The 27,768-nt window shown below is 53.7% G+C and overlaps 11 protein-coding genes across 11 annotated transcripts; 8 read left to right on the top strand and 3 right to left on the bottom strand.

Annotated features, from left to right (window-relative positions):
• Positions 1–89: 89 nt before the first annotated feature.
• On the top strand, positions 90–1,281 carry ATEG_03238 (zinc-dependent alcohol dehydrogenase family protein; the record flags this gene model as incomplete). The annotated part of the gene is made up of 4 exons (XM_001212416.1): positions 90–463; positions 503–984; positions 1,092–1,100; positions 1,160–1,281. 4 exons carry the CDS (start codon positions 90–92, stop codon positions 1,279–1,281), a joined length of 987 nt encoding a protein of 328 aa, XP_001212416.1.
• A 265-nt stretch (positions 1,282–1,546) lies between these two features.
• On the top strand, positions 1,547–2,077 carry ATEG_03237 (putative thiol methyltransferase; the record flags this gene model as incomplete). Its single annotated transcript, XM_001212415.1, has 1 exon — positions 1,547–2,077. One exon carries the CDS (start codon positions 1,547–1,549, stop codon positions 2,075–2,077), a length of 531 nt encoding a protein of 176 aa, XP_001212415.1.
• Positions 2,078–2,643: 566 nt separating this feature from the next.
• On the bottom strand, positions 2,644–3,902 carry ATEG_03236 (deubiquitinase OTU2; the record flags this gene model as incomplete). The annotated part of the gene is made up of 2 exons (XM_001212414.1): positions 2,644–3,645; positions 3,897–3,902. 2 exons carry the CDS (start codon positions 3,900–3,902, stop codon positions 2,644–2,646), a joined length of 1,008 nt encoding a protein of 335 aa, XP_001212414.1.
• Positions 3,903–4,339: 437 nt separating this feature from the next.
• Positions 4,340–5,305, top strand: ATEG_03235 (short chain dehydrogenase/reductase family; the record flags this gene model as incomplete). The annotated part of the gene is made up of 4 exons (XM_001212413.1): positions 4,340–4,369; positions 4,437–4,671; positions 4,725–5,028; positions 5,086–5,305. The coding sequence occupies 4 exons, from the start codon at positions 4,340–4,342 to the stop codon at positions 5,303–5,305; spliced, it is 789 nt and encodes a 262-aa protein (XP_001212413.1).
• Positions 5,306–6,418: 1,113 nt separating this feature from the next.
• Positions 6,419–9,058, top strand: ATEG_03234 (putative potassium uptake transporter; the record flags this gene model as incomplete). Its single annotated transcript, XM_001212412.1, has 10 exons — positions 6,419–6,579; positions 6,635–6,797; positions 6,908–7,020; positions 7,081–7,202; positions 7,255–7,296; positions 7,350–7,649; positions 7,698–7,812; positions 7,906–8,632; positions 8,689–8,732; positions 8,785–9,058. The coding sequence occupies 10 exons, from the start codon at positions 6,419–6,421 to the stop codon at positions 9,056–9,058; spliced, it is 2,061 nt and encodes a 686-aa protein (XP_001212412.1).
• A 913-nt stretch (positions 9,059–9,971) lies between these two features.
• Positions 9,972–12,456, top strand: ATEG_03233 (alpha,alpha-trehalase; the record flags this gene model as incomplete). Its single annotated transcript, XM_001212411.1, has 5 exons — positions 9,972–10,097; positions 10,159–10,231; positions 10,302–10,423; positions 10,504–12,245; positions 12,324–12,456. The coding sequence occupies 5 exons, from the start codon at positions 9,972–9,974 to the stop codon at positions 12,454–12,456; spliced, it is 2,196 nt and encodes a 731-aa protein (XP_001212411.1).
• A 1,594-nt stretch (positions 12,457–14,050) lies between these two features.
• ATEG_03232 (isocitrate lyase 1) lies at positions 14,051–15,883 on the top strand (the record flags this gene model as incomplete). Its single annotated transcript, XM_001212410.1, has 5 exons — positions 14,051–14,254; positions 14,310–14,465; positions 14,523–14,865; positions 14,914–15,466; positions 15,523–15,883. 5 exons carry the CDS (start codon positions 14,051–14,053, stop codon positions 15,881–15,883), a joined length of 1,617 nt encoding a protein of 538 aa, XP_001212410.1.
• Positions 15,884–16,637: 754 nt separating this feature from the next.
• On the top strand, positions 16,638–18,799 carry ATEG_03231 (hexadecenal dehydrogenase; the record flags this gene model as incomplete). The annotated part of the gene is made up of 5 exons (XM_001212409.1): positions 16,638–16,783; positions 16,865–17,087; positions 17,194–17,971; positions 18,028–18,387; positions 18,750–18,799. The coding sequence occupies 5 exons, from the start codon at positions 16,638–16,640 to the stop codon at positions 18,797–18,799; spliced, it is 1,557 nt and encodes a 518-aa protein (XP_001212409.1).
• Positions 18,800–19,041: 242 nt separating this feature from the next.
• Positions 19,042–21,045, bottom strand: ATEG_03230 (putative AP-3 adaptor complex subunit mu; the record flags this gene model as incomplete). The annotated part of the gene is made up of 3 exons (XM_001212408.1): positions 19,042–20,443; positions 20,516–20,935; positions 21,002–21,045. 3 exons carry the CDS (start codon positions 21,043–21,045, stop codon positions 19,042–19,044), a joined length of 1,866 nt encoding a protein of 621 aa, XP_001212408.1.
• A 1,057-nt stretch (positions 21,046–22,102) lies between these two features.
• ATEG_03229 (uncharacterized protein) lies at positions 22,103–22,840 on the bottom strand (the record flags this gene model as incomplete). Its single annotated transcript, XM_001212407.1, has 1 exon — positions 22,103–22,840. One exon carries the CDS (start codon positions 22,838–22,840, stop codon positions 22,103–22,105), a length of 738 nt encoding a protein of 245 aa, XP_001212407.1.
• Positions 22,841–23,585: 745 nt separating this feature from the next.
• On the top strand, positions 23,586–27,235 carry ATEG_03228 (putative SNF2 family helicase/ATPase; the record flags this gene model as incomplete). The annotated part of the gene is made up of 4 exons (XM_001212406.1): positions 23,586–23,699; positions 23,856–24,020; positions 24,088–27,054; positions 27,122–27,235. 4 exons carry the CDS (start codon positions 23,586–23,588, stop codon positions 27,233–27,235), a joined length of 3,360 nt encoding a protein of 1,119 aa, XP_001212406.1.
• Between the last annotated feature and the right edge of the window lie 533 nt (positions 27,236–27,768).

Genomic DNA, 27,768 nt, shown 5'->3' with positions numbered 1-27,768 from the left:
CGACGCAGTGACATAAATACTCTCCGAGTGGCCAGAGGAGAGAATGTAGCCACCTGAGCAGCGGTTTTCCAGCACTGCGTCAACGGAAAATGGCAGAGATGATGAAAGCGCTGGTGTACACCGGCACCAACACCCTCACGATCCAACAACGCCCCAAGCCCAGCGTCACGGCCCCGACAGATGCCGTAGTCCGCATGCTGTACACCTCGATCTGCGGGTCCGATCTGCACATTATCAAAGGAGACGTGCCGTCCATCACCCCAGGGAGAGTCCTCGGCCACGAAGGCGTGGGCGTCGTCGAGTCGCTTGGGTCCGCCGTCCACGGATTTAGCAAAGGAGACCGTGTCTTGGTGGCGTGCATGACGTCCTGCGGAGCATGTGGGCTCTGCCGCCGGGGCATCGCGGCACACTGCCAGTCCGGAGGATGGCAACTGGGGAACAAGACGGACGGCACGCAGGCGGAGTATGTGCGCGTCCCGCATGCCATGCTGTCGATGTACAGGTTGCCCGAGACGATCGATTCTCGCGCGGCGGTTGCGGTGTCCGATGCGTTACCGACGGCCTTGGAATGCGGCGTCATGAACTCGAACGTACAGCCTGGGGGGTCGGTGGTTATCATCGGCGCGGGGCCCGTGGGCATCTCTTGCGTGCTCTGTGCGAGGTTGTATTCGCCCGCGTTGTTGGTCGTGGTCGACCTGGATGAGAATCGATTGGAGACAGCCCGGAAGATGGGCGCCCATGCGACGGTGAATGCGGGCGATCCCAATGTCAAGAAGATTCTCTATGAGTTGACTGCCGGTCAAGGCTTTGACTCGGTCATTGAGGCTGTTGGGATCCCGGTCACGTTCGAGCTGGGCCAGGAGCTGGTGGCGGTTGGCGGGTCTATTGCCAATGTGGGAGTGCATGGCACCAAGGTGGATCTCCATCTGGAAAAGCTGTGGGATCGCAATATCAGTAGGCTCCCTCTTTCTTGCTGGACCCTTTGTGTGTTGACCATGGGACAGGTATCAATATGCAATTGGTCAATGCGACGACGCTACCAAAGCTCCTACGGTTGGTAAAGTCAGGAATGCTTGATGTATCGGGTCTAGTAACACATTGTAAGTCCCGGGATGGATGCCAGTGATTGACGGCAGATGATGATATGCTGACCTTCTAGGTTTCCCATTCTCTCAAGCCACGGTTGCGTATGATACATTCCGTGCTGCAGCCAGCACCAAAGCGTTGAAAGTTGCCATTAGCTTCAATCCGGAAGATGAGGAGGCCAAAGAACGCCTATGATTTGTGTCTATCCCGTCGAATCTGGCTGCGGGTCTGCCTAAAGAAATCTAGTGTTTTGAACGCAATGTATATTCCAAAAGTAGTGATATCATCGGAGACTATGATCGCCGAAGTGGGACGGGCTCCAGAATGTCTCCGAAGAACCCCGCAACCACCGAGTAAAATAAATATGAAGGTTGTACGAGTACAGCATTTGATTCACCTAAAGTCTCATCCCAGTCGTTAATAAAGGCAATCTGCATACATCCCTGTCCAATCTTACACCATGCCTCCCAAAGCCGTCGCCCCGCAGGAAATGCTTGACACTCTTGGTAAATACCAGGGCGATAGAGTCTTCGATGGGTGGGAAGAGCTCTGGCAAAAGGGCGGCGACTGTCTTCCCTGGGACCGAGGAGTCCCCAATCCTGCATTGGAGGACACCTTGCTGCAAAAGCGTGCAATCCTAGGCGGACCGACTACCACCGATGCGCAGGGGCACATGCGCCGGAAGAAGGCCCTGGTTCCTGGATGCGGGCGAGGCGTGGATGTGCTTCTGCTTGCGAGCTTTGGCTACGATGCCTACGGGCTGGAGTATAGTGCGGCCGCCGTTGCGCATTGCAAGCAGGAGGAGGCGAAGAATGGCGATAAATACCCCGTCCGTGATGCGGAGATCGGGCGCGGCCAGATCGTCTTCGTTCAAGGGGATTTCTTCAAGAACGACTGGCTGGAGGCCTTGCAATTGCCGCTGAATTGCTTCGATTTGATCTATGACTATACGGTAGGCCAAAACATCATCCCGGGTCCTTGTGTGTGGTAGTGGAATCTCTATGTTTGGATTGCATGCTATATACACTGTCCAACGCTCAATTATGCATAAAATGCCTTGACTCATTCCTTTCTTTTGGTAGTTCTTTTGCGCATTGAATCCGTCCATGCGCCCCGACTGGGCTCTCCGGCACACCCAGCTTCTCGCTCCCTCCCCGAACGGTAATCTGATCTGCCTCGAGTTCCCGCGTCACAAGGACCCGTCAAAACCAGGGCCTCCATGGGGTTCGTCGTCGGAAGCCTACATGGAACATCTGAGTCACCCAGGAGAAAAGATCCCTTACGACTCCAGCGGACGATGCAAGAGCGATCCGCTGAGGGAGACTAGCGAACAGGGACTAGAACGGGTGGCGTACTGGCAACCTGCTCGGACACACGAAGTCGGAAAAGACGCCGAGGGAGAAATCCAGGATCGGGTGTCGGTGTGGCGTCGGCGATAGTATCGGCCTTTCTGTAGGGCAGGAAGCCGGCAAGGGTTTCGAATGGTCTGAAATAACACCTAGCTTGGAAATCCAGAATCTTCGACGACCGATCGAAAAGCGTCATGGCTAGCGTCGGCTAAGTCCTTTTCGTGAGGGCATTGTAATGCTCTCCAAGGCCGTAAGTATGTCGGTAGTAAGCCAGCCAGATCACCCGCCGGGCCCGTTCTTCAGCCTCGAGGTCCTGAACATCGCCGGCTTCAATTTTCTCAATCCGTCCATCTCCTTGAATGACATTGATATCAACACCATATGCTCGCGCAATCGCCTGCAGCTCTAGCTGGCCTCCCCACTCCGCAGTCAGCTTGATTTTGTGTGTGTATTGGTCCAGAGGTTCCTCCATAAACGGTTCGAAATCGTCCTTGTGTTGCGTAATGAAGTCTGCCGTCACGGCTCGGACGGCTCTGTACCCGTCGTGCTTGGGTGAAGCCACGGTCTCGATGCGGGATAGGGTCGAAGGATTGAGGACGATGCGGCTTGCGTCGGGCTTCAGGCCCAGACCTAACTCCTCCAGCTCATAGGCAATAGCCGAGTAAAGGCAATGGCCATCTGGGTTGATTTCCACCTGGCTCAAGTCAAGCCGCTTGAAGACACCATCCATCACGTCCTTCTCATTACCTCGATGGTCCGTCTGTTTGGCGGCTTCTTCGGCGGCTATTTCAGCCTGAGCAGCCTGCTCCGCAGCCCGTCGGGCGAGGCGAGCCTTTTGGCGATTGGGTTTCTTCTGACGAGGGGTGTCGGACGGTTGAGAGGCGGTTGATGTGGGAGTCGATGTTCCGTTGGTAGATGGAAGGCTTGGTGAATTGTTTGTTTCCTCAGGGATATCTTTCACTTCATCCGTGCTATTCAGAGTCAAGTCGTTGAGGTTGTCGACCGGGGCGACTGGTTCGCCGTTCAACTGAGCAATCTCCAGCTGATGGCGGTCGGTAAGCTCTCTTTGCAGTCGATCACATTCATCGTTGATTCCCCGCCGGGTCTTCTTGGTGGCAGACTTTTTCTTCTGGGTGATGCGTGCTTGGAGATCTTTTTGTTCCTTGCGGTGCTTTGCTAGCAGCTCGTCCATTTTCAATGTTGCGAGTAGCTTGGAAGAATATAGGGTAAGGTGGAGTAAATAATTGCAGCAGTAAAATAAAGGAAATCTATCCGTCTAATATCAACAATAGTGCAAGAGAATAGGGACAAGGCGCGGTGCCTAAGAAAAGACGATGACGACGGGAAGAGCCTTTGCCCCGCGGGCAGCACCCGAGGAGGAATAGTGCGGGCGACGGTTCCTGGCGCCGGAAGGTGGTTTCTCCGACATATCATCCAAGTCTTTCTGCCTAAGGCACGCACCATCATGGTGGACGATTCCCTGTGGTCTCTCCGCCTAGCGTTATGCACGTCTAGTCCTTTGTCAATCATCCCTACCTCGAGTTTGCGATATATGAACTATCCTCAACTGACACCTCCTTTGATTTCCTGGTTCGGTTACACCTAAGCACCAATGGAATGAAGCTCAGACAAAGCCACATTGAATCTATATCACGTGTGGAACTAATCCCAAAAAGTCAATATGTCCAGTCTCCATCTGGTATGCTCCGGGGACCTCGGTATCTTTCCCTTTCCCGGCTCAGTGATCGCTCGGCCGTCGGCCTGGAAGGAGCTCTGATCCAGATATTTCTGGGCTTCGTTCTGGCCATGTTTCTTCCCCATCGCCCTCCGTGAACCGACCGTACATCGACCAAGCCGTTAAGTCACTCACTAAAGAAGAATCTTACTCTCTCCAAACTGTCGCCATGGACTCTCAGAGCCTTTTCAATGTCGAGGTAAGCCGACAGACTCGACTCGATTGTCCGCTCCGTGTTTTTGGCTGTTCGCTTACGATGCTCCTAGGGGAAAGTGGTGCTGGTCACCGGTGGTGCCAAGGGTATTGGTCGTATGATTTCTGAGGGCTATGTCGCCAACGGTGCTACGATCTATATCTCGTCTCGCGATGCCAAGGCTTGTGAACAGGCATGTAAGGAGCTCAATGCTCTAGGAAAGGGCAAGGCCTACTCCATTCCGGCCAACTTCTACCAGGAGGAGGATGTCAAGAAGCTGGCTGAGGAACTGGCCAAGCGCGAAAGCAGTATGTCCCGGTGTGCTTAATTTCCATGCATCTTGAAACTCACGTCTCATCAGAGCTCCACGTCCTCGTTAACAACTCTGGCTCCAACTGGGGTGCGCCGTACGATGAATACCCGTCTGCCGCCTGGACTCGCGTCCTGACCTTGAACCTCCACCGTGTTTTCGACCTGACCAAGCTTGTGACGCCCTTGTTGGAGAAGGCGTCGAGCCCGGAGGACCCCGCCCGCATCATCAACATCGGTAGTATTGATGGACTCCGGGTGCCTGCGCTGGATACTTTCGCCTACAGTGCCAGCAAGGCCGGTTTGCACCACCTGAGCCGCCACCTGGCCAACCATCTCGGTAGAAGAAACATTACGTATGTGTACTCCATGAGATGAGCATATGTCAGGCAAAGTCATCTAACTATCTTTAGATCCAACTCGTTGGCATGTGGTCCTTTCGAGAGCAAGATGATGGCCGAGACGTTGAAGACTTTCGGTGACCAAATCAAGAGCGGCATCCCGCTGGGCCGGATCGGTAGCCCGGAGGATGTGGCTGGTGCTTGCCTGTTCTTGAGTAGCAGGGCTGGTTCGTATGTGAACGGAGCGACCATCCGGCTGGATGGTGGGAGCTCTATCAGTGCTAAGATCTAGAGAGTTAAGGGGTTGACAGGAGAACTGGGGAACTAAATTGCTTCGTACATATACATTAGATGACAAGTTTTGTGCATATACTCTGAGTGATGGATTTACTGTATACGACATGGTAGACATTCTGACTATTGCATATAGTTGAATCTCCTTGATGTGGAATGAGCCGTCTCAATATTCTGGCTTTATGGCTTGTGCATTTGGTACATGGATGTGTCGGAATTTTCTTGCAATGAACTGGTATAGGTTGGCTCCCGGGATTTCCAGAACTAGCATGTCCCGGTCAATCGGCTCTTCCCATCGGTATTGACAGGTTGTCATACATAATCCATGTGTTGACAAGGGCTATGCAAGATATAGTTGATGCAGATGGCGAATAGGGTCGTAGTCCATATTACGGTTGGCAAATAGTATTTGCAACTGTCTGAAGCCGGTAGTCAGTGCTCGACAGATGCAAGTTTATCATGAAACACTTGGCGTGGAGGCAGAGACCTGGTGATCGTGGTGATACGAGGCAAACAAACATCGATCTACAGATTGATAGAGTCGATGAGGTAATGTGTGCTGATTATTAGGAGACGAATGCATGATATGGTTAAACTCCTGGCTTTGACAAAGGTCAGCCACCGGTACGATTGGTCCAGATAACCCCTCGAAGCGTGAGAGGACGCGATGATGCCAGGATCATTATTCTTTCACCTGTGATTCGTGCAGCATAGACCTCGTGGGCGTGGCCCATGTGTCCTGTAGTGGCGATCAACCTAAACGAGGCATCCCACGTATTAGACAAGGTGGCTGTGTCCAAACGCGAGATGGGCCTGGTATGTCTGGATGAGATAAATCCCTCGTATATCCCTGAACCTCGAAGACCACAAGCGAAAAATTTCGAGCTGACGGGACTGGAGATGTCATGGTCATTTCCGTGCGGTGATTGGACTGGGTAAATCCCTCATCCAAATCCGGAAGTGTAGATAGCGCACTGTCACCACACCTTAAAACGTCGACCCGACCAGCATCCATGAGTGAGAGATTAAGCAAATCCAATCCGTGCTGCCCGACTACATCGCCAGGATCACAGTCGCATCATATCTGTGTCTCCAGATCCGTGGACGAAGGATGTGGCCGAAGCCGCAGCTGAACTTTATCACCTTGCATTATGCGTATATAATTTTCCTGGGGCTTCTCGCACTGCCTGTACTATATCCCTATGGGAACTTGAGGGCGATCGATTCCTACTTCTTCGGAGTCAGCGCATCTACCGAGTCCGGTCTTAACACGTTTGTGGTCCTTGACTTCCCTGTCATCCAGGACGAAGCTGATAATCTCGTCTAGCGTAGATGTGAAAGAGCTGAAGCTCTACCAGCAGTTGTTCATCTACTTCATTCCGATTGTGAGCAACTTGGGCTTTGTGAATATACTCGTCGTTTGTGTGCGTCTCTGGTTCTTTCGCAAGAGACTAGACGAAATAGGTAACCCGCCATTTGATTTTATGATGGTATGGATTCGGAACTAAGCCGAACGTGATCCGCAGGACTGGCCAGTCTTAGGCAGAAACCAGTCGCATCGGATAGGGAAGACATTGAACCTGGTCTTGTAACCTTGCAGGGAAAACTCCAAGATTGCACACCGGATCAGTCCACCATCCATGAGAAACAGAACCCAGACCATGACCGGAACGAGCAACCAGAAGAGCCTAATACAGACCACGAAGCACCTGAGTAAGTCCTACAGTTCAAAAGACGTCTATCCATCATTAGGCATACGCTTATATCCTCCAGGGATGAGAATGCAAGAAGTACAAGCACCAAACCTCTACAGCCGGGGGACTTGAACAGGACGATCTCGTTCGCCGATACAGAGAAGGCGCTGTATATTCCATCGCCACAAGAGCGTGACAGAGGTAAGGCAGACATGATCGACTTCTGTCTTGAGCCCTTACTTATGGCAAACAGGACATCCCATCATCGAAGTGGACAGAGACACGATTGCAGACGGTAAATGACTTGACTGTCCGATTTGTCAAGAGTAAGATCTGACCTTGGCAAAGATACCGGCAACTTTGAAAAGTCCTATCCGCGATTAAGACGTTCTTTGAGTATCCGAAATGATACTACTCTCGAGCGTGTTGCCTCTTCCATGTTCGTGCTCGGGAAACAGCATAGCAGATCTCAAGGCCCGCGAATGAGCCAGGCCATCTCACTCTCCAAAGACTCAAACCTCCCTGGTCTTTCTACACAAGCAACCCTAGGGAGAAACTCACAGTTCCACAATCTGACGGCTGAAGATCGTGAAAGACTAGGCGGGATCGAGTACCGCAGTCTGAAAGTCCTTTTGAAGATTGTTGTCGGTAAGGGTGGAATCTCTGTGTTTTGTCGTGTCGCTAACCGCGATGCAGGCTATTTCTTCGGCTTACATCTTTTTGGCATCATTTGCTTGGTTGGCTGGGTTCAGTATGCCCCGGCGAAGTACCGCGACTATATCGCTAGTTGCGGACTCAACCAGGTCTGGTGGTAAGACGAGGGTTCTACACGAGCGTACCTATGCCCGGACTCATTCTTCGTACAGGGCATTCTACACTGGGCAGACTATGGTGGATAACTTAGGTTTGTTGAGACGTACACCATGTTGGTTGTCAAGAGGTCTGACTTTGTAGGCTTTACACTCACGCCGGATTCCATGATTTCATTCAACGATGCCACATTCCCGATGTTGGTCCTGACATTTCTGGCGTTCGCCGGCAACACGCTGTATCCGTGCTTCTTGCGCCTCATTATATGGGTTCTTTTCAAATGTGTGCCGAATAACTCATCCCTGAAAGAACCGCTGGATTTTCTGCTGAAATACCCTCGTCGGTGCTACATGCTACTCTTCCGCAGCCGTCCTACCTGGGTCCTTTTCGGCATCATCTTCGCATTGAATTTTGTCGATGTCCTATTCATCATCACGCTGGACCTGGACAATCCCGCAGTCAATAGCCTCGCACCCGGCCCACGGATTCTGGCAGCCCTGTTCCAAGCTGCTTCGGCACGACATACGGGGACGGCGACTTTCAATCTGGCCAATGTTAATCCGGCCGTCCAGTTTAGCTTACTGGTCATGATGTACATCTCTATCTTTCCTATCGCGATCAGCGTTCGCGCGTCCAACAGCTATGAGGAGCGCGCCTTGGGGATCTACGATTCCGGTGACGAGCTGGACGAGAACAATGGGAGCAAATACGTCCTGGCGCACATGAGGAACCAATTGTCGTTCGACTTGTGGTACATTTTTGTCGGGCTATTCTGCATCATTGCGACGGAGTCAAAGCGCATCATGGACCCTGCGGAGCCGGTACGACTGCTGTTCCTGCGCCGGTTGATACATACTTTGGCTGACACCCCTCGCAGGCATTCAACGTGTTTGCGATTTTCTTCGAGACAGTCTCCGCATAGTAAGCATTCGGACCAGGCCCTTCTGTGTTGCAAAGTTTTGACAGGCTGTAGTGCAAATGTCGGCCTGAGTTTGGGGTACCCTACCGTCTCGACGTCTCTGTGCGGACAATTCTCAACGTTCAGCAAAGTTGTGATCTGTGCGATGATGATCCGGGGCCGTCACCGAGGCCTTCCCAACCAGATCGACCGGTCCATCCTCCTCCCTAGCGAGCGTCTGGTCGAGGACGACCACATTGATGCGAAGCCACCCCCTTGGCATACCGCGGACCGCGTGACTTGGATGGACAGTCGGCAGCCGAAAGTCCGGCGGTACTATACCAAATAGGACAGTTGGTGATAGTCAATGGGTGGTCGTTATTGGGTTCAATAATTGGGGAAGGTGAAAGTATCTGCGGCTATATATTTGCTTGTAAATCACGGGGTTCAGGGTAGACAGGAAATATATAGTCAGGTGACTGTCGGATAGATGAGTGGGCCATAGATAGAGATCAGAAATAGCAATGAGCATGATATAACATGCACAAATCAAGGGGCCAGATAAGACGCCCCAAAATAAAGAAAATATCCAAAAGAAATCATAACAAAGAATCATTTCGAATGACTGACTAACACTCGCAGAACCCACGGATGAAGTCAGTCAAGCCAGTCCTGATTCCCACTGGAGGCGCTTGACATCATCCACGTCATTCCTTTCTATGATTTTCAATGCCTCATCTGAGCGCTCTCAGCAAAAAAACAACCACCAGGAGAGAAAAGTGTCCTTGCTTTGAAATGTATGAGAGGAAAGTTAACTGAAAATTTCCGATCTGATTTTGGACCCTCAGACAAACAAACATGAGCGCCACCAAAAATCCGAATCATACACCGCTATCTGGGGGGTCCATTATCTAGCTTCTTCGGGTGTGACGTCGCTCATCCCGCGGGGACCCAACATCTTTTCTCTGGTTCCGCACAAGGCTCGATTTCGTTGTTCTTCGACATCCTCGTCTGCTGCCTGTCCTACAACAAGAATTCTGGTAGTTACAATCCTCTGTCCCCGTCTCCCAATCAGTCCGGTCCGGATCCCTCCACATAGTTGGCAGAAACGCCACCAAGGCACCGTCTTCGGCTATTGGTCTCACTCCCATTACTTCGAGCCAGTCATCCCTGCTCGACTTTCTTTTATCTAAGGTCTTCCCGTACTTTTTGTTCCCTCTCCTTCCTACTCAGATACGTCTCTTCTCCCTCACCACTATACGATGAGCTCGTCAAATGGCCAGCATCGACGGGCCGGCTCGCTCGACCCTTTCTCCCATCCAGACGTCTACTACGGCGACGATGAGGCCATCGCCCGCATCAAAGACCGCCGCCGTGCGTTTTCGTCGGTGAGTTGCCGCGATTCCGATCTTACAAAAGAAACTCTTCCGCTGACACCCACGAACACAGACCTTGAAGTCCTTCAATCGCCAGGATATCCAAGACATTTTAGGCGGTAAAACGACTCGCAGAGGCAGTCATGGTGCGCATTCTCGAACCTGTGACGAAACCCAAGAATCTCGACGACTAACCCATCGCACGTGCTCCAATAGACGAAGTGCCCGCACAGCCCCGCAAGTTCCTGATCGATGTCAACGAGACCCTGCAAGCCCTCCTAGACAGGGAAGATACGGACAAGAACATGCAGATTACCATTGAGGATGTCGGCCCCAAGGTGCGTCCTTGTCCTGCGGACTACACAGAAATTTTCGGGCCCATTCGCCGCGCAGCCGATTGCTAATGCGCGTCTTGCAGGTGCTTTCCGTGGGAACAGATGCCTCATCGGGATACAACAAGTTCGACGTTCGCGGAACATACATGCTGTCCAACCTCCTGCAGGAGCTCACCATCGCTCAAGACTACGGCCGAAAGGTGATCGTCTTGGATGAGGCTCGCCTGAGTGAAAACCCCGTATCGCGCCTCTCTCGACTGATCAAGAACTCATTCTGGAATGCTTTGACTCGCCGAATCGACGGTTCGAACATCGAGATTGCTGGTCGCGACCCAAAGGATTGGACTGATGACCCGCGTCCGCGCATCTATATTCCTCCAGGCGCCCCCGAGCAACTGGAGTACTATCGGGGTATTGCAGAGTCCCATCCGGAGCTTCGATTGGACGTGCAGGTCCTGGACTCGAATATTACCCCGGAGTATGTCACTAATCTCAACCATAAGCCCGGGCTCCTCGCCTTGGCCATGAACAAGACATACAACGAATCCACCAAGAAAACCGAGTATTCCGGGGTGCCTTTTGTGGTACCGGGAGGCCGGTTCAATGAGCTCTATGGCTGGGATAGTTATATGGAATCGCTTGGCCTGCTGGTCAGCAACCGGGTCGACCTGGCGAAGTCCATGGTGATCAATTTCTGCTTCTGCATCAAACACTATGGCAAGATTCTCAACGCGAATCGATCCTATTACCTGTTGCGGTCTCAGCCTCCGTTCTTGACCGATATGGCCCTCCGCGTATACGAACGGATCAAGGGTGAGCCTGACGCCCTCGAGTTCCTTCGAAATGCAACTCTTGCTGCCATCAAGGAGTATTACAGTGTTTGGACGGCAGAGCCCCGATTTGACCCCGTTTCCGGGCTGTCTCGGTATCGCCCTGAGGGGTTGGGTGTTCCCCCCGAGACCGAGCCCACTCACTTCCTTCATATTCTTACCCCCTACGCCGAGAAGCACGGCATGTCGTTCGAGGAGTTTGTCCAAGCATACAATACTGGCAAAGTCAAAGAACCGGAATTAGACGAATACTTCTTGCATGACCGGGCGGTTCGAGAGTCGGGTCACGATACCAGCTACCGCCTGGAGAGAGTGTGTGCCAACCTGGCGACGGTAGACTTGAACTCCCTTCTGTTCAAATATGAAGTCGATATTGCTCGCATCATTCGTACTTATTTCAAGGACCGGCTGGACATCCCGCATGAGTTCAGGACCCCCGCGTCCAAAGATATCTCCACCGAGTCGTCTTCCGTCTGGGACCGACGCGCGCGGAGACGGAAGATGCGGATGGATACCTACCTGTGGGATGCGGAGAAGGGCATGTACTTTGACTACGACACCGTGAAGCAGGAGCGGACCTCGTACGAGAGCGCGACGACGTTCTGGGCCATGTGGGCCGGCCTGGCGACCCCCGGACAAGCTGCCGAGATGGTCAAGAAGGCTCTGCCTCGATTCGAAGTCTTTGGCGGGCTGGTCTCCGGAACGGAGGAGTCGCGCGGCGTGGTTGGTTTGGACCGGCCGAATCGTCAGTGGGATTACCCCTATGGATGGGCTCCTCAGCAGATGCTGGCCTGGACCGGATTCCTGCGGTACGGATACCAGGAGGAAGCCGAACGGTTGGCATACAAATGGCTGTACATGATCACGAAGGCCTTTGTTGACTTTAACGGAGTGGTGGTGGAAAAGTATGACGTGACCCGGCCGATCGACCCTCATCGGGTGGATGCCGAGTACGGCAATCAAGGCGTCGATTTCAAGGGCGCGCCTCGGGAAGGGTGAGTTTTTGGTTCTTGTGTGCTTTATTGGGGGATGCGGAGGTCTTGAGATATGCTAACGTATGCGCTTTACTGCAGATTTGGCTGGGTTAACGCCAGTTTTGTGTATGGGCTGGAAATCCTGAATGCGCACCAACGACGTGCTCTTGGCACGATCACTCCCTACGATACCTACATGAAGGCCATTGCGGCACAGGAGGATGTCTTTTGAGGTTATGATACGACGTCTCTTCTGTCGATTGGGTCCCTTGGTCTGATCCTTGAGCATTGCATGAAGCTTACTGTTTATGTTCTCTCCTTGTTGCTTGTTTGGTTGATTTCTGTCATTGGCGTAACTTCTTCACCCTGAATTGGGGTGAGGGATAATATTTCAGGTTCTCGTTCGACGACACAAAAGAAGAGAAAAGACATAAAACTTGGCATACCCACAATCCAGCGGGTATATATTGGCGTTGGTCTAGAGGCGAGATTGCTTCGAGGTTAATCTCCTGGGACTCTGCCAGGAGAATGGCAGGACAGCTTCATGAGAATATATACTGGTTAGTGTTTCCGCGTGCTGCAACATACCCTAGCTATGTATGGGGTAAATGCTAGTAGATGCTCCAATCGTAGGAGTATTACGGAGTAGTTAGTCTTCCACCAAGCATATGACTCAAACAACAAGCTTGAGCAGGCTTGTACGAACCCAAGCATGTGAAATTGATACTTCGTAGACTATTGTAGGTGCTAGGTCAGGAGGTACCTACCTTATCTGGGCGGGTCGGTAGATCTCTCCCCTTACCAGACCATGCGGCATTATTGAGATTATTGGAGGGGGTCTGCACCTCGGACAAGCGAACAGGCGTGAATCACGGCTGTCTAGACTGCAGTTGAGCTGTAGCGTCGACAATGCGACGGAACGAGCGCTCCTTAAAATCCCGAGTGCGATTCTCGTGCGTTTCAAATGAAGTTATCCAGCCTGGGCCGGTGATTGGCCAGCGGCGAAGATGCCGAGGTAGATTCCCTCCTGGGCATGGTGGCGGTACCGTAAGTAACACTGTGACACCGGTTCCCCGCGAAGACTCGGAAGACACAGGGGGCAGTATGGTCATGTATGGTCAGCACGCACATGTGGTCGACGTCATCGGCGATTGACTCGTTCTGCAGCATCGGGATTGTCTATCAGCACGAGCAAGAGAGTGAATCTAAAGAACCAGAGAAAGAGAGGTAGAGGGAGAGGGAGAGAGTGTGCATTCTAAAGACGAATGCTCTCCTCTGCACTTCCACTCTCCGCCTGTCTTGCTCTTCTTAAAACTGGTGATATAACCTTTGGTGGCAACCGCAGCGGTCCCTTTAGACCGAGGATCATCCCCAGGACTCGATTCCACTCTCCCGAATGCAGCCTACCAGCCTTCGGAACTGGCTTGTGACTTTGCATCACGGTTAACCTAAGCTAAACCCTGGTGGATTCTCCCCCGGTTGTTGCTGGCCATGCCCCGGCGGATAGTCTAGCTGACTCCCTCCTTGTCCCGCTGAGCCGAGCCTTTACCGACCAGAACTGCTGGTTCTGACGCATACGCCATGGCGCAAACATTCTTAAGTACCCTGGCTGCTGGCTTGTGATCGTACTCGACTTTGGTTTTCTTTTCCTCCAACCTCCTTTTTCTTTCTCCAGTTGATCCCTTTTCTCTGGGTCTCTTGTTGCGTCGTGTAGTCCGATCTTGCATAACTAGAACTGGACCATCGATCTGTATTATATATCCCACCCTCTCCCTCCCCGCTGCCTCCGTTTGCATTCCCCCTCATTGAGTCATAAAAACGCCACCATGGGTTTCTTCGAAGACGAGGACCAGAAGTACCAGCAGGATGTTGAGGCCGTCAAGGCCTGGTGGAAGGATGACCGCTGGAGATACACCAAGCGCCCCTACACCGCCGAGCAGATCGTCGCAAAGCGTGGAAACCTGAAGATCGACTATCCTTCCAATGTCCAGAGCAAGAAGCTCTGGAAGATCCTCGAGAGCAACTTCCAGGTTGGTTCCGTTCCAACTGCTCCCCATTGGCTCTACTGACGTGGTTGGGGATTAGCAAAAAGTCGCCAGCTTCACCTATGGCTGTCTGGAGCCCACCATGGTCACCCAGATGGCCAAGTACCTCGATACCGTCTATGTGTCCGGCTGGCAGAGCTCTTCCACTGCCTCCTCCACTGACGAGCCGTCTCCCGATCTCGCCGACTACCCTATGGTAAGACACGCTTGCGCTGCTACATGATGGCAGGAAGCTAACCACTGTCGTGTTTAGAACACTGTCCCCAACAAGGTCAACCAGCTCTTCATGGCGCAGCTGTTCCATGACCGGAAACAGCGCGAGGAGCGCGTCACCACTCCCAAGGAGCAGCGTGGCAAGGTGGCCAACGTCGACTACCTCCGCCCCATCATTGCGGACGCCGACACCGGCCACGGTGGTTTGACCGCCGTCATGAAGCTGACCAAGCTGTTTGTGGAGCGCGGTGCCGCCGGTATTCACATTGAAGACCAGGCCCCGGGTACCAAGAAGTGTGGCCACATGGCTGGCAAGGTGTTGGTGCCCATCAGCGAGCATATCAACCGTCTGGTCGCGATCCGTGCGCAGGCCGACATTATGGGTGAGTGCAACCATGGATACTGTTGAAACGTTAGCTAACTTGTGACAGGAACCGACCTCCTTGCGATCGCGCGTACCGACTCCGAAGCCGCCACCCTCATCACCTCGACCATCGACTACCGTGACCACGCCTTCATCGTGGGCGCGACCAACCCCAACCTGCAGCCGCTCAACGACCTGATGGTGGCGGCCGAGCAGGCGGGCAAGAACGGCGATCAGCTGCAGGCGATCGAGGACCAGTGGGTGGCGCAGGCCGGTCTGAAGCTCTTCAACGACGCCGTGATCGACGAGATCAACAAGGGCAGCCTCCCCAACAAGCCGGCCGTCATCGCCGACTACCTCAAGGCGGTCAAGGGCAAGAGCAACAGCGAGGCGCGGGCCATCGCCAAGGGCATCCTCGGCGTGGACATCTACTGGAACTGGGATTCGCCCCGCACCCGCGAGGGCTACTACCGCTACCAGGGCGGCACCCAGTGCGCCATCAACCGCGCCGTCGCCTATGGACCGTTCGCGGACCTGATCTGGATGGAGAGCAAGCTGCCTGACTACGCGCAGGCGAAGGAGTTCGCCGACGGCGTGCACGCCGTGTGGCCCGAGCAGAAGTGAGTTTTCATGTCATCTCTAGAGTCAAGACGCATTGCTAACCCTGGATGATTAGGCTGGCGTACAACCTGTCGCCCTCGTTCAACTGGAAGAAGGCGATGCCGCGCGACGAGCAGGAGACCTACATCAAGCGGCTGGGTGCTCTGGGATACTGCTGGCAGTTCATCACCCTGGCCGGTCTGCACACCACGGCTCTGATCACCGACACCTTTGCCAAGGCGTACGCGAAGCAGGGGATGCGCGCGTACGGCGAGCTGGTGCAGGAGCCGGAGATGGAGAACGGGGTGGACGTGGTGACGCACCAGAAGTGGAGTGGTGCCAACTACGTGGACAACCTGCTGAAGATGGTGACTGGTGGTGTGAGCAGCACTGCGGCCATGGGCAAGGGCGTAACGGAGGACCAGTTCAAGCACTAGGCTGGGATCTGTGGATGTGGATGTGGATGTGGATGGTGTTTCTTGTTCGATATAGTACCCCTGATTTGGCATTTGGAGCTGTGTGACAAATTGAACCATTGCATGTTTCTTGGAAATAGTCATGTATACATAGTCTATTGATCTATGCTGGATGTCTCCGTTACCTCCTAGTCTACTATAAATACCATCTATTATAGTAGTACCTGCTCCTAATATTCCAGGTCGGAAAAAAAGAAATCCCGACTGCACAAATCGAGCACTGCTTGCGAGAGAGATCGGCGGATGAAGGCGCAGTCGATCCGTGGGACTCTCCCCCTCCTGAGAGCATCGCTGACTGGTTGTGACCGGTGAAACTGAAGACCCCGAGGCCTTAACGGGGCCGTTTAGGGGGAAGTTTAGAGCAGTTTAGAGCCCCGTTAGCTCCGGCAGAGCGTCAGCATGACAAGATCCCATCCCCTTCTGGGTAATGCCGCGGTCCAACCGACTGCGCAGACCATCATGAGGGGGAGTCTCTTTCTCCTTATTAATGCACGTGGAATCGATTCTTCATGGCCAACCTTGTTCTTCTGGACTTCCTTCCTGTCTGCTATTCTGCTGGAGACTTTTTTGTTGGGTCGTACGGTGTCTGTATATCCTACTGCCTGTCTGTCTGTGCGTCTCCGGGCTTCATCCGACCTCCTCATTCCGACCCCTACTTTTCTCCTCCTACTTTGTATCTCCCTCAAAAAACCCCCCCTAATCAGTCACCTTCACCATGGGCGCCATTGAAATCCCCCCCATCCAATTCACTCCCATTGAGGAGATCCAGGGTCGCGTGTCCCAGCTTCGCAAGACCTTCTTCGAGCACAAGACCCGCGACATCGAGTTCCGTCTGGTCCAGCTGCGCAAGCTCTACTGGGCGTAAGTCGCCTCCCCTCGCCTCTCTCTTCGGCCCAAATAGACCGAAAAACAAATCAACTGACCCGGCCGCTACGTTCGCAGGGTGAAAGATCGCGAGGCCGAGATCGCCCGGGCCCTCGCCTTGGACCTGAATCGGCCCGAGTTCGAGACGGTGATGGCCGAGAGTGGTTGGATCGAGAATGATATTGTTTTCGTCACGCGCAACCTGCATAAATGGGCCAAGGATGAAAAGGCGGAGGATATTGATCTCACTTGGAAGTTCATGAGCCCCAAGATTCGCAAGGACCCCCTGGGTTGTGTTTTGGTGATCGGGTTGGTATTCCCCGAGTTATTTCCGGGCCTCCGTTGCTCCGAGACTATGGAGTAGTTGACTGACCGACTGTGGTAGTGCTTTCAACTACCCCTTCCAGTTGACCCTCGGCCCTGTCATTGGTGCCATTGCGGCCGGTAACACCGTTGTTATCAAGCCTAGTGAAAACGCCCCCAACAGCGCCGTTGTTATCCAGCAGATCGTCGAGGCCTCCCTCGACCCGTCGTGCTACACCGTCATCCAGGGCGGTATCCCCGAAACCCAGGCCCTTCTCGCCGAGCGCTGGGATAAGATCTTCTTCACCGGCGGCGCCAATGTCGGTCGCATCGTCGCCAAGGCGGCCGCGCCGCACCTCACCCCCGTCGTGCTCGAGCTGGGTGGTCTCAACCCGGCCATTGTCACCAAGAATGCCAACCCCCGGCTCGTCGCGCGTCGACTCCTCTGGAGCAAGCTGATGAACGCCGGCCAGATCTGTACCTCCCAGAACTACATCCTGGTGGACCGCGCCATTGTCCCCGCCGTCGTGGAGGAGTTCAAGAAGGCCTACAAGGAGTTCTACCCGAACGGCGCCAAAGCCTCCCCCGACTACTCGCGCATCATCAACGAGGGCGCCTTCCAGCGCCTGAAGGGCATGATCGACAACTCCAAGGGCAAGATCCTCATGGGCGGCACGATGGATGAGAAGGAGCGCTTCATCGAGCCCACCCTCGTCCAGGTCGACTCGACGGACGACTCCATGCTCGTCCAGGAGAGCTTCGGTCCGCTGATCCCCATCCTTCCCGTTGACAACCTCGACGAGGCCGTCAAGATCGCCAACGGCATCATGTCCACGCCCCTCGGAATCTACCCTTTTGGCACCAAGGCCGAAACAGAAAAGAGTACGTCCTTCCTCCCCCCTGCTTCTCGAATCGGCAGCGACACTAACCACACCTAGTCCTGTCCATGACTCGTTCCGGCGGAGCCGCCGTCAACGACTCCGCCCTCCACATCCCCACCCTGCCTTTCGGCGGTGTCGGCGAGAGCGGCAACGGTGCCTACCGTGGCCGCGCCAGCTTCGACGTCTTCGTGCACCGTCGCCCCATCACCACCAGCCCCAGCTGGCTCGAGTCCGCCCTGTCCATCCGGTACCCGCCCTACGACGGCAAGATCAACCCCTTCAAGGCGGCCACCACTCTGGCCCCCGACTTCGACCGCAACGGAAAGAAGGTCACCCTCGGCTGGCTGCGGTATATCCTCACCCTGGGCGGTGGCTCTGCCAAGGCGGGCGCTGGCAGAGCGACTGTTGTCGCTGCTGGTAAGTGAGACCGTTTTCGTTCCGTCCTGCATCTGTGATTGTGCGCATGGCCTTCACCTCTCTTCCGTCGCCACTGCATTGCCGTCAGATCTCTTACTCTCCTATTCTTCCTCGCCAGACGCAGAAGCAGACCGGAAATAAGCCCTTGCTTCGTCCCTCTGCCATCACCCTGGATATGATTGACTATCCGTGCATGACCTATTTACCAACCTTCCGTCTTTGTCGATTTCTTTCTTGTTCCCCCCATGTTTCGCTTCTTCGATACCACTCGGTTTTCTTTTTTGTGTTGATTGACGCCATTATACCCTTCGATTTACCTTCTCATCTTCTGGTGATTTTTACTTACATTCTCTTCTTGGCAGTGGCCTACTTAATCATGCAGGTCCTCGAGCGACGAGCCTCGAAACTTTAATGTCATGATCTTCACTTCTCTTCGATTTATATATTGACTGAGCTTCTTCTCGAGTACTGCCGCTACGACCGGATGCTTGTATAGGTATAAATTGTATCATTATTCGTAACATGTCGAATGATGACTCCGATGCTATCATCTATTGCCAAGACCTCGTAGATTCATGCATGTGCGCCCAGATGTCAGGTAGATCGCCAGCCAAAGGAGAATAAAAGTCACAAGTAGAAAACAACACTAAACCCTCAACACCGTCGCTCCACGCCCTTCCGACTAATGCACAGATACTTCACCCCCTTGTAGGGCTTCACGCCTTCTCCAAGTCCCCGACTTCGTCGCGTGTCGACATTCAGACTGTCTACTTTGATGCCGGATGGGAGCCACCCTTTCACAGAGAAGGAAACCGCGGCCGAGTTGGGCATGAGGCTGGCGTTCAGCTGCGTTTTGGTTTTGCGGGGCGCGGCGTGGAAGATCGAGAACGGCGATGATGGGGAGGGGTCAGCGGGGGGTTGCGAGGGCGTGGGATCGACCGGTGGTGTAGAAGAAGGGGGAGGAGGTTGGGCTGTCGGGGTGTGCGATTCCGACTGGTCGGGGGAGGAGCGCGGGCGTTGTTCTTGTGGGGGCTGTTGGTCGGAGTCCTTGCTTTTGGAGGACTTCTTGACCTTCTTCTTCTTCTTTTTCTTGGTTTTGCGCGTGGTGGTATCGGGCTCGCCGGTGTTCTGGTACGAGGTCGAGGCATCGTAATACCCCTGGAGGAGGTTGATGTCCGGCTCTGCGTCGAGGTCTTCCACCTCCTCGTCGAGATCCTCGTCAGTCGGGTACCCCGTCACCGTGCAGCGGAGGGTCGCGGTGCCAGAGACCGTTCCGGCGTCTTTCGTCGGCACGCGCCATTCCAGCACGTCACTGCCGGGCGAGACCAGCGCCTCTCCGCGGCTCGCTTGCATGTCGGTGATGCTGCGGACGGATTTCGGAATCGGAACAGATACGACGACCTCTTCGAGGATGGGAGCGGAGGTGTTCCCGCCGCTGCCGCCTGCGAGGAACGACGGCGTTGACGTGCCAGACCCGCCGCGGCCTGCGCCTGGCCGAGGAAAGGCCGAATGTCCAGGGAAGTTGGTGTTGAGGATAAGGCGCACTTCGAATTCAGAGCCCGTCGGGCCCAGGGACTTGCGCAGGTCGACGATTGCTGGGAGGAAGAGTTTCTCCATGTGGGTTGGGGGCTGGTCGAGAGCAGGGTCCATCGGGAGCAAGTCCACCTCGTACCCTGCGAGGATAAATCGTCCATCGGGAGGAATGAAGCTGAGTTCTCCTGGTCGCTCGCGCCACTTTGCAAGCCGCACACAGGGATGGAAGACCGGCAGCTCAATCTTACGTGCAATGGCCTGCTGTCCGCCGGGTGTCGTCAGAGAGAGAAGCAGATCGGGGATGCCGGACATCTTGGCTGTGAACGCAATAGTGCCCGATGCTAAAGCTGACAATATCCGGCCTGATGGCGCCATTGTAACGGAAAGGGACTCGATTATGTCGACATAGAGTTCGTTGGAGGTGTGGCGTACATTTGGCCGTCTCCAGGGTATTGCGGGACCCTGGGCTGCCGATAGGGATTGCTTTAGAGGATTGGAAGGGCCGAGGATGGGAGTTGACGAGCTATAGAGGCGAATCGGTCAGTAAGAAACCCACCATGGAATGCATAACTCATAAAGTCTTGAGAGTACTCACCCAGTTCGCCCAACACCTCCAAGCAATTTCCCCATCCACCCCGGCATCTCCACCACCTCCTGCAAGGCATTCTGTTCCGTATTACAGACGATACCACCATCGCACATCTCATTCAAAAGCTGCGCAACTACATCATAGTTTGCCTGCAGCTTGGTGGAGAGCAAAGGCGCCCCGATAAACTCCTCCAGCACATCGACGACGCGGTGGAGAAACTCCAAGACCAGAAGCGGATCGGTGTCGACTTCCGATAGCGCGAGAAACAGCAGATTTGACTGGACGACCGAAAAGACCGTCACAGGTGGCAATGCGCCGGGGAGGTACAAGAGCGAGGGGCGCGGGGCCGGATGCGCCAGATAGAGGGGTAGGATAGCTGCTGCGGAGGGCGGCCGAGAGCGATAGACTTGCTCTACCAAAGGATTGCTGGAGGGGGTCTCATGTCAGGGAAGGCATTCAAGCAAAGAGACGTCGGACATAACAGGAGCATACTTGTGTTCATCGTAGATGTAGAGGGCATCAATCTCGCCGCTCATCGTGACGATGGGAGGATGGCAGGACAGACGCTCGGAGAAGAGAGAATCACAGAGCAGACACGCATGATCGATCGGTGACGGTATCAGCGATGTCCGTTTCTGCCGCCGAGCGCCGCCCGCTGCTCAGTTACTTGCCTATTCGGGTTGGGCTTCACCTTATTTTCTTCCGTCAGTCGTTCGTGTCTGACGGGACTATAAATACTAGGCTGTTGAATTTAGCTGGCTCAGCTCATTTCCTTACTCGTGTGCGTTCCCTTCTCTTTCCAGACCACCTATACCACTATACAATGGCACCGCCCCCCGACAACCAAGGCGCCTGGGATGTCCAGTCGAAAGATGCGAAACGCCTGCTGGCCGAAGACCAATACGATGACTGTCTGGCTTGCAGGGTCACAGGTAAGTACCTCCGCATAAGTCCCGTCGTCGAGACTTATTCTCCGACACTGACACAACTGCCGCGCATGCAGGTTCCGCGGCATTCATCGGCCTCGGCGTTTACAGCTATTACACCGGCATGAGCAATCTCCGGAAACAAGAGAAGACAGTGATGCAGAGTGCGACAAAATACAAAATGGGATCCCGAAAACTTGGCATCGCCTCGATCTCTGCGACTCTTGTGGGCATGGGAATCTACAGGGCGCTCAACTGATACCCTTCATTACGATCATTTGTATTATATCAGGTCCATGCATTCGTTCGAAGCCTGGCGGCGTTGAAACGGAAGAAAGCATCCAAAGGAAATATGTGTATAGGAGTTATATGCAAGTTAATAAGCAAAGACGTATACGATGCAAGTAGTGCAACAGCTCCCCACCGGGTATCACCATGTCTGATAACCTCTATGAAATTTAAACCCAGTAAAGAAAAAAGAAGGGGAAATAGTGAAAGAACAGGATGCATCAAGAAATAAAAGCAGACGGAAACGCAACACCACATGCGATACTCCCACTAAATGCACCGAGACCTCCAGTTGGGGAACAAAAAAGAAAAACAATGACATCAACCGCTGCGTGACTTTAAGAATAATATGCTCGTCCAATCGTCGATAATATATTCTCTAGGCGAAGCGGCCGCGTTTGCCGCCCCCAAACATATCTCGATTCCCCAGTCCGGATAGATCGAAGAAGTCGGGAACCGTGAATTTCCGCTTGGAACCCATTCCTGCAGAGGGTTCTCGTGTCGAGCTTCGCGCGGTGGTTCGGGACAGGTTGTTATGGCGGTTCGGTTGTCGAGGGTTCCGGGACAAGACAGATACACTGACGGGAGCACCGTCCTGAGTAGCATTGGACAGACCTTCCGAGGGTTGCATATCGATATCCGACTCTCCTAGCGATGGGAATGTTGGGCCAGCGGTGAAAGTGAAGACAGCGGGTTCGTTCATCGGCGGGGGTGTCGACTGCTGCGGGGCTGGGTCATCAGACGTCGGCTTGGAAGGCTGTCGTGTAGATTCCGACTCATGATGGTCCTTGCGGGTTGCCAAAGGGGGCGTGCTCCGCGCCTGCTTCTCGCCCTCGTCATCACTAGGAAGAGCAGTTCCGTCACTTCTTTCCGTGGCCCATTGACGAACTTTCCAACCTTCCCCATCACCCAAACCAAGGTTCTCTTTGTCTAGAAACTGCAGAAGATCTTCGATGGCCTCTTGGTAGCCCGCTTGTTTGGCCTGTGACTGTTCGTAGACGGCATTCTTGTAGAGGTTGGTGACAGACAACGCCGCCGCTTTGAATGACTGCAGGAGTTGCTCAGGAGGTTGTGAACGAGGTGTCGAGCTCGGGAGCGAAGTATTCAATGATCTCATGGAGTCCATATCCCAAAATGCTGCAGGAGAAGCAGCTGTTCCTAAACCCTTGGACAAGTGGAAGGCGAAGGCAGTGCTGCTTAGGAGGGGTGAGGTGAACCGTGCTTCTGCGGTGGCAGGGACAAACGGAGATCGAAAGTGGGGGGAAGAGAGAGAAGAAATGAGAAGCTTGAGGAGCCAGATAGGCTGTTTGTAGAACGGAAGAGGTCGAAGAGAGTGTAAGGGAACGAGGTAGGGTCGAGTCCCGAACAAACGGAGGTGGGATTTTTTTCGCTCTTTGGGTTGATGATGCTCCGGTGATTATTCCTGCTACTTCACTTTGCTTCTGACCCGGTAACGTGACCCACTTCGCGGGGAAACTGCTCTTCCGGACGGCTGATGACTCAGCCGCACCTCTTCGCGTCTCCCGTCCAATCAGCGCGTGGGATGGCCGCGCTGCTCCGCCGAAATTCCATTTGCCCTTGCCATCCCAGCGCGACTGACGCTTCCACGGCTTCTTGATTTCTTTCTCCTCCTTTCATCCTCCGTCCCGCGATTGTTTCCTCTCGCCGTCGCCTCATCGCATCCCGAATCTTCAACCCCAAGCGCTTTTGACTCCGCCCACATCGCTGCAACATCCGCAACCCTTATCGCGTTCTCCCTTCCATACGATTAAGCTCCCATCGCGTTTCGGCACTTCTCTAGGGTGTGCGCAACCAATCATCTATACCACAATCCGTTCGCGCTCGGTGCGCCGTGAACAATCATGGCGCCAGTTCCAGACTCAGATACGCCGTCGCAGGCCGATACCCCTATGACAGACGCGAATGAGGAGCCGGTCACCTCGGTGCCCGTGGATAATGCAGACGCGCCGATGACGGTACGTGAGGCCCAATTACACAACTATCCCCCACACGTCTTCCTAGCTCCGCGCAGGAACGGAAGGAGCCCGGAACTAACAGTCACTAAATAAATAGGGCTATCAGGAAACTCCAGATTACACGGTACAGCTCACTGTCTGCCACCCCTACGTCAGGACCAAACTAACGCGATCCAGGATTCGGACACGAACCCGAATACCACAGCTAGCAGTGTTGCAGGCGACACAGTCCCAATGGATGGCCGGAAAAGACGATCGGAAGCTTTTCACTTGAGAAAAAGTGTTTTGGGCAAGAAACATGGTCGTCTGGATGAATCCAAGGTACGAGCCGCAAGCAGACGCCCCCCTCACCCCCAAGGCCCTGTAACTCACAATAACGCGCCTACAGGAAGAGGACTCTATCCGCCGATTTCGCTATCTACTGGGACTTACCGATCTGTTCCGCCACTTCATCGAGACTAATCCGAACCCGCGCATCAAAGAGATCATGGCTGAAATAGACCGACAAAATGCCGCCGAAGAGGCAAAAGCTAAGAAAGGATCGTCCCGATCAGGAGGTGCGGGTGGTGAAAGACGTCGCAGGACCGAACAAGAGGAAGATGCAGAACTACTCAAGGACGAAAAGAGCGGGGCCGAGACCGGAACGGTCTTTCGGGAGTCTCCTCCCTTTGTCAACGGCGAAATGCGTGATTATCAGATCGCCGGTCTGAACTGGCTGGTTTCCCTACATGAAAACGGAATTTCGGGTATCCTGGCAGACGAGATGGGTCTGGGCAAGACTCTGCAGACCATCTCCTTCCTGGGGTATTTGAGACATGTCTGCGATATTCCCGGTCCGCATCTTGTTGCGGTTCCCAAATCCACTCTCGATAACTGGAAGCGCGAATTCCAGAAGTGGACCCCCGAGGTTAATGTCCTTGTCCTCCAGGGCGACAAGGAAGAGCGCCATAAACTCATCAACGAACGTCTCTTGGACGAAGATTTTGATGTGTGCATCACAAGTTACGAAATGGTTCTTCGCGAAAAGTCGCATCTTAAGAAGTTTGCCTGGGAGTATATCATCATCGATGAGGCTCACCGTATCAAGAACGAAGAGTCCTCTCTTTCCCAGATCATCCGGGTTTTCCACTCTCGGAACAGACTGCTGATTACTGGCACCCCGCTTCAGAACAACCTGCATGAACTTTGGGCGCTTCTGAACTTCCTTCTGCCTGATGTCTTTGGCGACTCGGAAGCCTTTGACCAGTGGTTTTCCAGTCAAGACTCCGACCAGGACACTGTTGTGCAACAACTTCACCGTGTCCTGCGACCCTTCCTGCTGCGACGTGTCAAGAGTGATGTCGAGAAAAGCTTGCTCCCGAAGAAAGAGGTCAATCTGTATGTGCCCATGTCAGAGATGCAGGTGAAGTGGTACCAGAAGATCCTTGAGAAGGATATCGACGCTGTGAATGGTGCTGCCGGAAAGCGGGAATCGAAGACCCGCCTGTTGAACATTGTCATGCAGCTTCGGAAATGTTGCAACCACCCCTACCTCTTCGAGGGGGCTGAACCCGGCCCCCCTTATACAACAGATGAGCATCTCGTGTACAATGCGGGCAAGATGGTCATTCTTGATAAACTTCTGAGCCGCATGCAGAAGCAAGGCAGCCGTGTCCTTATCTTCTCGCAAATGAGCCGTGTCCTTGATATATTGGAAGATTACTGTGTGTTTAGGGAGTACAATTACTGTCGTATAGATGGAACGACTGCCCACGAGGACCGCATCGCTGCGATTGACGACTACAACCGGCCTGGTTCGGACAAGTTCATTTTCCTTCTCACAACCAGAGCAGGAGGGTTGGGTATCAACCTGACAACCGCGGATATCGTTGTCCTTTACGACAGCGATTGGAATCCTCAGGCTGATCTTCAGGCCATGGATCGCGCCCATCGCATTGGTCAGACGAAGCAGGTAGTGGTCTTCCGGTTTGTCACGGAAAATGCAATCGAAGAAAAGGTCCTGGAGCGGGCGGCCCAGAAGTTGAGATTGGACCAACTCGTTATCCAGCAAGGCCGTGCCCAACAGCAGACCAAAAATGCTGCTTCCAAGGAAGAGCTCTTGGGAATGATTCAGCACGGAGCAGCCAATGTTTTCAGCACACAAGGATCGACGGGACCCCTTACTACCGAGAAGCAAATTTCTGAAGATGACATCGATGCGATCCTGCGCAAGGGCGAGGAACGCACGGCGGAACTCAACAAGAAGTACGAAAAGCTGGGTATCGATGATCTACAGAAGTTCAGTTCGGAAAATGCGTACGAATGGAACGGCAAAGACTTTACGGACCGCAAAAAAGACATCGGCCTCACCTGGATCAACCCGGCAAAGCGTGAGCGGAAAGAGCAATTTTACTCCATCGACAAGTACTATCGCCAGGCCCTGGCGACTGGTGGAAGAACTGCTGATCCCAAACCCAAGGTTCCTCGTGCGCCCAAGCAGGTTAATGTTCATGACTGGCAGTTCTTCCCTCCTGGCTTGCAGGATCTTCAGGACAAGGAAACCGCGTACTTCCACAAGGAGATTGGTTACAAAGTCCCACTTCCTGAAGGACCCGAAGAAGAGCTCAGTGAACGTGAGGCAGAACGGGATTTGGAACAACAAGAGATCGACAACGCCGTTCCCCTGACTGAGGAAGAGCAGGCCCTGAAAGCAAAGATGTCCGAAGAAGGTTTCGCAACATGGAACCGCCGTGACTTCCAACAGTTTATCAATGGTTCTGCCAAGTTTGGTCGCACTGACTACGAGGGTATCGCGACCGAAGTGGACAGCAAAGACCCTGACGAAGTGGAAGCATATGCGCAAGTCTTCTGGAAGCGATACACCGAGATCCAAGACTACCCCAAGTATCTTCGTGTCATTGAGCAAGGGGAGGAGAAGCTGCGCAAGATGAACCACCAGCGCAAGATGCTTCGCAAGAAGATGCAAATGTATCGTGTCCCTCTCCAGCAACTCAAGATCAACTACACAGTGTCGACGACCAACAAGAAGGTGTATACTGAAGAGGAAGACCGATTCTTGCTGGTCATGCTGGACAAGTATGGAGTCGACGGGGAGGGACTTTATGAGAAGATCCGCGACGAGATCCGCGAGTCCCCGCTCTTCCGTTTTGACTGGTTCTTCCTCAGCCGGACCCCTGTTGAGATCGGACGTCGATGCACGACATTGCTGAACACTGTCGCCAAAGAATTTGAGGCCCCTGATGGAAAGGCAAACGGCGAGGCCGGCAAAGGCCGTGGACGCGACCGGGACGATGACGATGTTGAGAACGATGATGATGGAGCGCCAGCGAAGAAGAAGAGCAAGAGCGGTGCCGTGGTAAGTTTCTGTCGCCCGGTTTCATTTGTCTTTACCATCCACTGACCAAGCTTCCGCCGTTCCACAGAATAAGCAGGTTAAAGCTGTGAAAGGTGGCAGTAAGGCCAACTCCACGTCGACATCGCGGGCAGCCAGCGTGTCATCGAACCCGGCGCCAAAGTCCAAGTCTCGGAAAAAGTGAGGACCTGGATTCGTGGTCTCTCACAATGGAAGTGTTATGGGTTCCTGTCGTCTGGTTGGGAAAGGAATCGGTCGTGGAAGGGGTTGGCTTATTGTTCTATGTTTGTCGGTCTGGCGTTGGCTGATAGATGCTATGTTGTGCGCAGTTTATGATTCATATTCGTTGTTCATTCTATTCTTTGTAACACAATCAATACTACCTACTTTATTTATTATGCTTTGTTTCTAGAGATGACCAAGCTGGATGTTTCGCTGTAGCACGACCGGGATGTTTGTTCTACTACAGCAGCCAAAGAGCAATAGTCTGCTAGGGGTTACTAGAGAATAAACATCATCTTCTCGACTTGCTAATGTTTCACGGTCCACTCTTAGGGCGATCGTGGGCTAGCAATAGCTGAAGGTGGAATGGTGGACTTGGTTCGTCCAGGCATGTATACGCGTCCGGATGTTACAGACATCCCCGCAGTTACCAGCTCTCCCTATAACCATCAACTGAGAATACCTGGCAGTTCTCAACATTGGCCACACAGACAA

The sequence above is a fragment of the Aspergillus terreus genome, genomic scaffold (genome assembly GCF_000149615.1).
Source record: "Aspergillus terreus NIH2624 scaffold_4 genomic scaffold, whole genome shotgun sequence".
Taxonomy (NCBI): domain Eukaryota; kingdom Fungi; phylum Ascomycota; class Eurotiomycetes; order Eurotiales; family Aspergillaceae; genus Aspergillus; species Aspergillus terreus.
This window is presented reverse-complemented; position numbering and strand designations above follow the sequence as displayed.